The 11,414-nt window shown below is 44.0% G+C and overlaps 1 protein-coding gene across 1 annotated transcript; it reads right to left on the bottom strand.

The window, feature by feature from the left end:
• Window positions 1-297: 297 nt before the first annotated feature.
• On the bottom strand, window positions 298-3,360 carry LOC146173128 (uncharacterized). The gene is made up of 3 exons (XM_084585142.1): window positions 3,305-3,360; window positions 1,855-1,925; window positions 298-680 (listed from the first exon to the last, which is right to left on the bottom strand). Exons 1-3 carry the CDS (start codon window positions 3,358-3,360, stop codon window positions 298-300), a joined length of 510 nt encoding a protein of 169 aa, XP_084441268.1.
• Between the last annotated feature and the right edge of the window lie 8,054 nt (window positions 3,361-11,414).

The raw sequence follows: 11,414 nt of genomic DNA on the forward strand, positions 1-11,414 counted from the left end.
ATGTCGTAATACCTTAGTGCTTCGTACATAACACAGTATTCATTCTTCTCAATTAAAGTTGCATTTCCAAACAGGAATACTTTGTAGCTGATACTTTCCCGCCTAGCGTTTGCAATATAAGATGTACGAAGAACATCTTTATTCAAACTGAAGAGATGGCATAAATCGAACTCTGGCGCACATTTCACAATGTCCGATTCCCAGCTTGTCGTTTTGCAGAGGTGATGTCAGCAGTCAAGGTGCATTGGGATTCAATATGGCAATACGTCTTTCAGCGTGTCTAAAATTTGCACACTTCTAACCCTTGATACCCACACCACCATACTTCAGGCCACCTCCCAGTCCACCCCCGTATCCGAGTCCTCCGCCGAAACCGAGTCCGCCTCCGTAGCCACCAAGCCCGCTGTGGGCCACGATGGCACCTCCTCCGTGTACCTGGTCCACATGGTGGATCGTCCTGACAACGAACACCGGTCCAGCTACTGCCCTGGAGAAGCCTGGACCCCCACGCAGTAGGGTGACGCTACTGCCGACTCCAACTCCGCCGCCAACGCCCAGGCCACCACCGTAACCAAGGCCACCTCCGTAGCCTCCCAGGCCACCGGCCGTGGCACAGGCTACCAGTGCGAAACCGATGAGTATGACGTTCTGTAAAATGGAATTGGGGGAGGAGTTGTATTCTCATAGGAGCCTTCACTACTCAAGGGTAACACCTGTACGTTTGTACTTGTAATACCGAAAAAAGGAAGTGTGTCAGACATTTTGTTCTCAAAACAGGAGAGTCCCATAAAATTTGGAAACACTCTGCATCGAGATGTTAAACTGAGCGTAAGACCTTTCCTAAGCGTCTGTATCCGCGCACGAATGTTTCAAGAAGACCAAACAGCATTATGGTCCAATCTGGTGCGTTTTCATGTATTAGCAAGTGTTACTGTACTTAAGGAATGTACACGTGTACAAGTAAACAGAAATTAGTTTAATCAGGAGAAAGAATGAGAGGCCTGCCCGAGCCAATGAACGCTTACTTGCTACACAACACTGGGAAAAGGAAAGGAAAGGGAGCAGTAGAGTGCGACGAGAGGCTGATGGTGTCATAATGCAATGTACTGCTCGACTTTGCCACAGAAAAGAGACGTCCACGCACGCACTGGCGGACGTTAGACTCACGCAGTTCTTTTGTGCATCTGAATTTAATTGCTTCGCTATAGGCATGGCATGTTTTCATTCTAAGTCTAAGATTTCTCAAATGAGCACATGTTGCATTTTCTTCGTTAAGGTGAGGATTTATGAATGTTCGAATTGCTTAACATACTTTTTGCTTGGATGACTCTGTACGGAGGAGTCAGCAATAGCGATGCTAAAGAGTCAAAAGATATCGGTAAGGAGTGTTCCTACTGCAGCTAGTGCACAGATTAGCACATGTATCTTCTTGGCATGGACCGTACACTATGTCGAGGGACTGTAGGAAGTGTGAGAATAATTTTACCACTAATATAGCCGCAAAAGTCAACTATGCGTACACCTAAAGAGACCTAGCACTCTCCGTTGAGAGCGTGTACACAGTTGCATATGTCTATGCCCATTCCTGATAAAATGTACATTAGTACGAGTCACTGACGCTTTGTTTGAGAATGCTACAACATACATACCAGATTCTTCATGGCGAAGCTGTTGAGAGCAGTAGTCCCAGCGAGATGTGATACCCCTGCGCTGCTGCCGGCCTTTTTTATACTCCGTACGGCTTTCTCACGCTCTCCTTACGTCATCGTGACGTATACGCTAGGGAAGGCTCTCCATTCGCCGCTCTATTCTGTCGCTAACAAGCGGAAAAGTGAAACCCAAATTTGCGCGCACTCCCCACGTTGGGCACCACTATGGTGGAGAACAACGGCAGTGCTGTCTGGATGGCTGATTCGAGGATGTAGCTGCGGTTGGTTCTCAAGTCTCTTTTTAAAGACTAACTACTTGCGTGCAGCGCTGCAGATGTGGACTCCGCTCTTCAGAGTATTGAGGATTTGAAAAAATGGAGAACCGCTCAACACAGTCACAGATTAGCCGCTTTTTACTGCCTGTTTTTCTAAGGCATTTATTGTTTTTTCTTTGCGTTGTATTGCACACAAGTCGCTCTATTTGAATACTTCACGAATTTATTGCATACCGCCACAATGGAGCCGGTGAATGTGATGTGGTTGTCACGTCAATAAAGCTTTGTGGCTTTTAATACGCAGGACAGGTTAAGTGAGCAAGATGATGCGCTAAGCCGCATTCAAAGCAGAAAAAAAATTATTTCCTTTAAAAAAATTACTTCACATATGTAAGGTCCACAGCTCGCTTTTGGCTTCCGCGAGAGATACAGTGCTATTAGGCACACTGGGACTGCCCATTACAGATAATATTTATATATTTTCTTTTTTGGAGAGACATATATACTTAGATTTGTGTCATGTCTGGTTCTGTGAATACTCGGCATTCATGTTCAGTCACCATTTAAACTGCTCAATAAAAGCGCTAGAAGAATCCAATGAGTTACAAACGTTTCGCGCCAACTGCTCGATCGAGAAGAATAATAGTCAAATAAAAACATTATTGAATTCAAAAATTATTTTTACATTGGCATATCACCTATATGCGCTCAGCGCACATTCATAGGTTCTCGACAAACGCAGAAATTCAATCATTCGCCGCGAACAGCTGCCTTCTATCGCTCAGCGTGGCTACGTTCCTAAACGCTGCACCAAACTAGTCCAGCCGAAATTACTGCCCTATTCGCTTGGAGAGCTTTAGCCGGCTTCTTTTTTCTTGCAGCCATGATTTTGCAACAAGAATTAGTACAGCCCACCCAGTGGGCCCGGCGTGCCTCTGCGGTGGAATTTTAACAAAAGGAAGAGCTTAGCTGGGACGCTGCACCGTAAGAACCGAAGCGGAAAACTTTCTGTGCTCGGTTCTGATTGTTTGTATGTATGTTTGTACACGCGTGTTTGTCTTAAGAAGGTGCGCTGCTTCCGAGTATTTCTTTTTTCTAGTACTTCCCAAAGTATTTTAGCTTGGAATAAGTATTCCTGCTTTCTATAAAAACTAAGTAACTCTTCCTGGATTAGAAACCTCAATGTGGTACATTTTGTTTGTCGCAGTTGATACTTTCTGTGCTTGCTTCCTGCCAAAACGATTGCATCTTAGAGTGAAGTAGAAATGCCTTAGTATAGAAATTGCCCCGTTGCATTTGAGCGCCGAACAGCATGCGGCAAGTGGTAGTAGCAGGGCGAACCAGGAGCGTTTCATCACATTTTAATCGCCTTGCACTCACATTTTGGGCACAGATCTGAAGTTGACACATTTTGTCCTTGTCAGTAACAACTTCATGACGGCCTATATTCTTCGAAGTTGTATAAGATCGGCATTTGTGTTTGCCTTCTTTAACCACGTTTGTTTTCTAGGGACTACATAGGAATTTATGTGGTAAATATAGAATTTATATGAATTTATGTGGCAAATAATGAATCTATCTATAAATTTATGTGGCAATTCATGAATCTATATGAATTTATGTGGCAATTAATGAATCTATCCTGAAACACATTTCAAAATTTATTACAGTGAGCAAGTAGTACAATTCCTAAAGCGATAGTTATTGCAGATGCTTCTTCGTTTTGAGGGATCATTTTTTTCGCTCATCTGCAAAGGAAGCAGCTGTATTCCTATATGCTCTGTACTCAAGGTATTATTAGTAGATAATTTGGGCACCGCTCTCTTGTTACAGTAGGCAGTGTGCGCGCTACAAATCGCAAAAATGAAAAGAATAATAGCATGCAAAACTATGACGAATCTTTACCCTATTTTCAGGGATATTACTTATTCGGTTGCAGCCAAAATTACGCGTGCAATGATACAATTCAGATATATATTCCGGCGGAAATCAACGAGGCTGTTCTCTACTGAGTTTTTTCCCTAGGATGTCACTTTTTATTGAGTGGTGGAATATTTCTACAAAAGCTCCAAAGACGTTTACCGCTACATAACGCGACATTCAGCTAAAATTACATTGAAAAGTACATCTGCGCTGTCACATCTAACTAGAGGACCCGCAAGCGTTTATGAGTGCCAGTAATATAATTTAACCTGGCTTACTAAAGATAGGGCCAAGCCATTAGTTAAACTGACCAAAAGGTTCAATGTAAACCAGATAAACAGTCAGTAATACCAAGGGGCGCGACATGTTCGGAGCAGAGCTAAGCTGACATACGGCGGATGGTGGTCATCGCTCTTTCCAGTCTCACTTAGCGCCAAAAAAAAAAAACAAATGCTGTTTTGTACATTCCCCGTAGCATTCTGGGGATACTTTTCGGCACCATTCGGAAAGGACGTTATTAGAGCCAATGAAACAATTTCGTTAAAGCTGTAAGAACTAACGGCATGCGGCACCCATGATGTGTTTTATTTGTTTGTTAATTGGTTTGTTTCACTGGCGAGCCTCACGTGCATTCCACGAAATCATTCACGCTTTTCCAAAACAACAGCGTCACAGCAATAAAATGCACACCAACACCATTTCCCTCGGCCGCAGCTCATAGTGCAGACACGAGCTGGCGTCCGAGCAACGCACGAAGATCAAATAAAGCTCGTTTACAGCGTCCGGGAAACGCCACAACTTGAAGGTCTTACTCTCCGTCTTCTCACCACTTAATTGCAGATGTTTGCAGCGCTTCCTTGAACTCTGTTCGACGCTGTTCTCGAAAAAATGGCCTAGGTGTAATCCTGTTAAGCGTATACAGTTAGGCGAAGCGAAAGAGTGGAATGCGCTTAAGTCTGCTTAAGAGCAGAAATTGTGAAAACCTCTTTACAGGGCTGTTTTCATTAACTGCGTCGTCATTGTCATTATTGCTATCATCATATTTATCAACAAAATGCACCGCCGTCATCATCGGTATACTATCATCATTATCACCAACTGCATCGTAGTTGTCATCGCTACTATAAATTCTTACGCCAGAGAAGGATAATTACAATCTTCCCGCGAGTCCGGCGTGGAGGAATGGTTTGCGCGCTTTGCTGGGAATCGGATGAATAGTGGTGGAATTCCAGATGAAGGATTTTTTTTTTTCTTATAGCCACAACTTGTGCCCTGGCTCCTTAAATGTCAGTGGCTAGCCCGCGCTGACCTTAGCCCGAGGGGAAGTGGTGAACCTTACGCTTCAAATAAGCCATGACATTGATCCGATATATTGCACGGACGCACGACACGCATCCTTTTTGCGTATTTTCTGAGGCGCCGAGGCTAGAAGCTGAGCTGCAAGGATCTTGTGTCTTCGGTAACCCGTTCGCCCATTCGTATAAAATCAGCTGCCTGCTTTGGCAGCTCTTTTCAATTTGACCACGCAAGCACGTTCATGTGGCTTGGTTAAAGCGGGGCTTTAAATGTGGGCTGGTAGCCTACGGGGTCGCGGAATACCTTTAAAGGCGAAGCTTAATGGTCCCCCATAATATTTAATATTTATTTTGTATATACTAACTCAAATTCTCTTATTTGATTACGTGAGGTTCAGGCTGTCACATTTCTTCCATGAGTATTTCTCTGATTGACTCGAAGTGTGCTGGGTGATTGGTTTAGGTCTGGCTTATGAGGTTTAACGTCCTAAAGCGATACAGGCTATAATAGACGGCGCTGGAGTTCTTTTAATGTGCACTGACATCGCACAGCACATGGCTGTCTTGATTTTCCCCTCCTTTAAAAAGCGGCCGCCGCGGCTGGGATTCAATCCCGCATCCTTGAGTAAAGCAGTAGAGCGCCCTAACCACACTGCGTCATCGCAGCAGGGCGAATATGCTGGTTGAGTGCGATCAACGTCTTCGGTGGGAAGGCAATTCCGCTTCTTTACGGTCTGTACGAATAAAGCATTTAGAGACTCAGTGGTATATACAGATTGCGGATAGAGTGCTTTACTGTAATTAAGGCGGAAATGCAGTGTAAAGGTATTGCAGTTTTCAAGTGGTGAGTATCCAAATTTAATGAAGAAGCATAGTATGCTTATTTTACAACGAGAATCGAGGAAAGTAAGATTTAGTTTTGGCTTCAGGTTAGTGACACTCCAATGAAATGAATAGTCGGAATGAGTGAACACTGCTGTCAATTCTGGGTGAATTGAAGAGTGGGAAAGATATGACTGATGAGAGTCCCCTACTGGGTATCCGTATTCGAATTTGTGACGGAAATAGGTAGCACTTTTACTGACGGAAGTCCTAGTCACAGGTTACGGCAAAAGGAAGAAACCTCAAGCAAGCGATTGGCGCTTTTAGTACAATGTTAGAAGCATGTGTAGACCAATTATGCAAATGCAAACGGTGATACAAAATTATTTATTAGCGATGAAATTTCAGTCATACATGCAGCATTTGGGCAAAGGAGAGGACTTTCTACGGTGAAATGTAATTAGTGAAATTTTATTTGTGTTTAGATACATGAACACTTTCCTGCACCAATATTCAATGCAATTTATGTAAGTTTGTAATCCTTCAGGATTGTTGTTGTTAGTGATAGGTCGATAGACTGCGGTGTCGTCCGCAAGTTGTCGCACATTACAAGCCATACCAGAAGGCAGATCATTAAGTAAAGAAAAGCAATGGCTCAAGTACAACCCTTTGTCGCACACCAGACGCATGCGCACACATGCACATTTGCGTCTAAAGCGAACCAGTTCATAACTTAATCGGAGAGTGTGCTACACCTAGTAGCGATTTCTCTGATTCAGCTGAATTTGGCATTCTCGACGTCACTGATAAGACGTGTTCGTAACATGAAGGATCCGCAGACAATAACCACGCTATCTAGATTGTTGCGCACGCACATTTTGTCGGCTGTAGTAACATTGACTCTTTCCGCAACTTGTAGCTTAGTGTGCACTCATGAGATAAAATGTATTTGCAAAATTCTAAGGATGCTTACTTGTAGGTTTCAGCATATTGATTTACATCAGTTTTGACGCTTTGCACAAAGTTATGAAAACCATTGTGGGAATAGTTTGTAGAGTTTTGTCATGGAAAGCTGGCAAGCGTGACAAAGACGCGAAATGCCTGTCGTATTCGTAGATGATACTAAACAAATTTAGCAGATGCACTTAGGATTGCCTATGTGGGCGGACGCAAAAGCTCGTTCACACAATGTTCTGTCGTGATCCTCTCCCTCCACCTCCCCCCCATTCTCCCGCCCACGTTTTCCTGCGGCGTGCGCCACCATTTCGCCGGTGGTGTGATGCCCTGTGTACTCTTTCTGCTACTCTGATGGCATCATCTTCCTCCTCTGATCGGGCCCACTGCTCTAGTTCACATGGCCTGATAAAGTGATCAAAGCACACAAATGGAGATAGATATGTCGTCTGTTCTAATCTCAATTGAAAAAACTAACCTCCAATTTGACTATCAGGTATATGCTAAATGGGAAGCTAAATGTCATTACATCACGCGGAGCGTTGTGCAAAGAACGTTTGCGTCACAATTTTGATATACGGCGGCCGCTTTTTCTATGAAGGCGAAAAGCAAGGCATCCGTGTGATGTGTGATGTCAGTGCACTTTAAAGAGCCCCAGGGTGTAGAAATTTCTGCAGCCTTCCACTGAGGCGTCTCTTATAGCTTGAGCCGCTTTGGGATGTTAAATACCATAAAACCAGAACCAAACAATTTTAATACAGCAGGCGGGAAATCTGGAGTTACAATTGAGGTCATTTAGGGATGTAGTGAATAGAGCGCCAGAAGATGCAGGCAGGATGGGCTATGCCTCAGCAGTGTCTGTTCCGTCGTCCCACTCGCCATTTTGGCGGCTATAGATGACAGCTATTGCAATCGTTATGGGTACCATCGAATGTTGACAGCGGCGCCCGACGGATTTTCGCGTAACAGGCTAGCGATGTTTCCGCATCAAAGTACTCTGAAACGTTATTAAAGGGCACGAAGTAGCTGGACTCTATAAATAAGAACAGTGATATCAGCATTGAGAACCCCATAAGGACAGAAATGGTCATAAAAGAGCCAGTTTTTCACAATCTCGTTCTGTAGAGTCAACTATACATAACCTTTAGCACTTCGCAATGAGAAAAACGCCTCGCGACCTACTGCTTTTGAGGCCACACCTTCTCGCGCGTGCGCCACTAATCTGGCGCCTCGCATTTTCAGCTCCCAGAACGGCTTGCCCTTAATTGCAGTTGATTTTTCATATGGTGGTTGGGAATAGAATGCACGTACGGGGCTCCACATGGACTTCACAGATATAAGAATAGAGCAAGTGTACGTGCAGCTGGGGGAAAATGTCCCGGCTCGAGCGCTGCTAGCTCCAGTTAGCCACCCTCCCCTGCGCATCCTCGTGCGCATGGATGCACATTGGATACTTGTCAATCAGTCATCTTTTAATTTCTCTCTCTATTATCCAACACATGCATACTAGTATTAAGTCATTCGTTACTGTATTATACAGGAGACCACCCGACATATATATAAAGCAACGTTTCAATCAAATTTTAAGAACGTGCCTAACTCAGGATAAAAGTGCACTGGAAGTGCAGATTCCTATAATTAATCATGCCATCTCAAAAAACTGTGCCGTGTTTTGCAGCGCCTGCCAGCTCTGTCATGTCACGTGGTCTCGTAACGTCACAGATCCCGACGACCAATCAGTGCATGGCCAAGTATAATACCAACGAGCGTCGAGGCACAGTCGTGGTGTGTACGTGGTAGCGTCAAAGGTCCCATTACAAACAAGTGGAAATATTCGTGGCTTCGCGTAGGTTCGAGAAGTGTTTCCTTTTTCAAAGAAAACTTCATTGCATTGAAGCATTCATAGCATTGAGTGTGTTCTGCGTTCAAGCTATTTAAAATATCGGTTAACTTTTTCTCGTGACCCTATGAGGCACTTAGATCTCACTTAAGTACAGTAAGGCGAAAGCTTTTCCTGCGCCTCTCTGCACTCACTTGCTTCTTTTTTCACACTCTTTTTGACTTATTTCTTTTTTCTCTTTTACTCTAGACTGACTGTTTTCGATATTGTAACGCAATGACAAGACCTGACGTCAAAACTTTGCAACGTTTTCGCATTTCCTTACATTGTTTTGCACAATTTAGACGTCCGTGGTTGTTTTGACGCCTTCACACTTCATCGACGTCCATGGCTATTTCGACGTCTAATTGACATTTGTGGCTCTAATAAATAACGAATTAACGAAATTTTGCGTAGACACACGTTTTCATGCTCTACTTCGTACAGTACTATAAATCAGAACATTCTTCGACAGTGTCAATGTGATACCCTCCGCTGGCGGACACTTTCTGCGCACAACTATGAGCCTATAAAAGTTTTCGCCTTAAAATTCGACGTTGGCGTCCGAGTGACAAATCACACATATGACACTGGCAAGTAGTAACTGGCAGGTGACGTGGCCCAGCGTGATTCTCCGATGGTTTGTCTGACGGAAAGAGATCGCATAATATCAGAATGTTGGGAGGAGAGGCCAAATCCGGTTACTCATTTGAGGTTGGAATGTGGAATGTGGAAGGTTGGAATGTGCTGATTCAGTGGCGCGAATCCTAGGCCATGCAGGAACGTTTATGGGGATTGGTTAAAGCGGGCTTAGGCTTTCGACTCATACCCTTAAAGTCGGAGCTTAATTGTCCCCCTGCAATTTTTTCTCACAAAACCGATGCTCCTCTGCGATAATTTTGTAAAAATTTGAATTGTTGTAACCCATTTTTCACATTTTTCTATGTAGCGCGTCTGCCACCGCTTGGGCTTGACCTACTTCCTGGAAACACAACCAAGTACATGAATGGGCCTCCACGCCGCCTCATTGATTTTGAGAATGAGGGTGCGGGGATCAGGCAGTAGGGCCTATCAGCAACATGGAAAGGGAATGCCAAATATTGGGATCAAGTTCGATCGACCATCGGGATCAAGTTCTGTCGACCAAGTAAAATAATATGGATCTGATAGAAAATATGACCAATGTTTAATGCGTCCTGTTCGTGTGTTCTTCGCGCTATTTTTTACATCATGAACGTTCACCAACACGCCCAGATTTCTGCGTTACTTAATGTTTAATGCATTTCATAAAACTTTTTTGGTGCTTTTAATAAACCTATAACCATAAAATATTACGAGAATGTAATCAGTAAGTTTGACATTCACGTTAATAGTAGCGATCATGATACTTATCAGAGCCATGTTATCTTCTAAATTAATCATCTTCTGGTTCGCGGGGCTGGCATTGCGACCTCAGTATAAAGGCCGGCTCCCAACAGGTGTTCGACAATGGCTACAAATAGATATTATCAGTAATGTAGAGAGAATGAACATTGGGGCGCCATCGGCTCATTAGCCTTAATATCAGGGCATTATCTCTTTGACATGCTTACAACTAATTAAGCAAAGCGCACTGCCAAACAAAATGTTACCAGTATGAAAACATTAGGGCGATATCGACTTCGGCCGCCTCGCTGATAGTCGAACTCAATCTGCAGTTGACGTGGAAAATGTTGTGGTGGCCGCACGTGTAGAACAAATGTTCATTTTAACGCAAAATACTAGCATGAAATACCTTCTTATATAAAAAATATGCATTCTATCTGCTGGTAGAATTACTAGGCGAGAATGTCACTAGGAAGCACTACAGGAGTTTAATTGGGGAGCTTGCACAATACTTCTACTTTTTTATTGATCGGGTGGTTTTGTCTGTGTGGGGTCCGACCCGAAACGAAGACGGCATTTACATCAACTCATTGCCTGCAAGGCACCTTGTATACGTTCATAATGCAGCTAACCTATCGACACGATAACCTCTACGAAGTGCTAGAAGATTTAATTTGCATATCAACTTTCGTTTTTTTTTTAAATCAAGCACAGGGATCACGAGGTCAAATCCTACTTTCTTCTGGTTGAATTTTGCAAAGCCAAACAAGAAAATGGCAGAAACACTGCTTACGTCATTGCGATTTGCCTCGTGCGGTAGTGTGACGTGCAAATTAATGCCTTCTCAAGACGACGGCATTTGAATAGGCGGGCAGTTGGTTGAGAGTGGTTGAGGGCAAAGTTTGAGAGACCTGGGTAGGGTGCCTCAAAGGCCAGCGCCGGCCATCGAGACACCCTAGACCTAGGCCATGCCACGACCGGTTTTGGAGGGGGGGCCCGTGCTCCCATTGAGACCGGACGTGGTCATGCTAGTCTATTGTAGCTGACCTCCTCTATACTTTATGCGGGGGGATTTGCTAACGTAGCGTTCTCGTGTCAAGTCGAGCGCTCCACTTCGAAGTGAAAGTCCAACGTGTGCGAAAGCCACAGTGGTACTTATATTTTTGAGTAAGCTCGTTCAATGGGCAAAGTAGAAAATCCACCCATCATATGCCCACCGTAAGCTCTGAGGGTCGCACATTAATCCATAATA

The sequence above is a fragment of the Amblyomma maculatum genome, chromosome 11, assembly GCF_055883805.1.
Source record: "Amblyomma maculatum isolate TAMU_Amacu chromosome 11, ASM5588380v1, whole genome shotgun sequence".
Lineage (NCBI taxonomy): Eukaryota > Metazoa > Arthropoda > Arachnida > Ixodida > Ixodidae > Amblyomma > Amblyomma maculatum.

Bases quoted from the DNA above. Each gene is read 5' to 3' on its own strand.
- LOC146173128 (XM_084585142.1), bottom strand. From the start codon at position 3,360: ATGAAGTTGTTACTGACAAGGACAAAATGTGTCAACTTCAGATCTGTG. The intron at 1,926-3,304 runs GTGAGTGCAAGG...AACCAACCGCAG, and splicing joins TTCAGATCTGTGCCCAAAAT to CTACATCCTCGAATCAGCCA. The intron at 681-1,854 runs GTGCGCGCAAAT...GGCTCCTATGAG, and splicing joins AGTGGTGCCCAACGTGGGGA to AATACAACTCCTCCCCCAAT.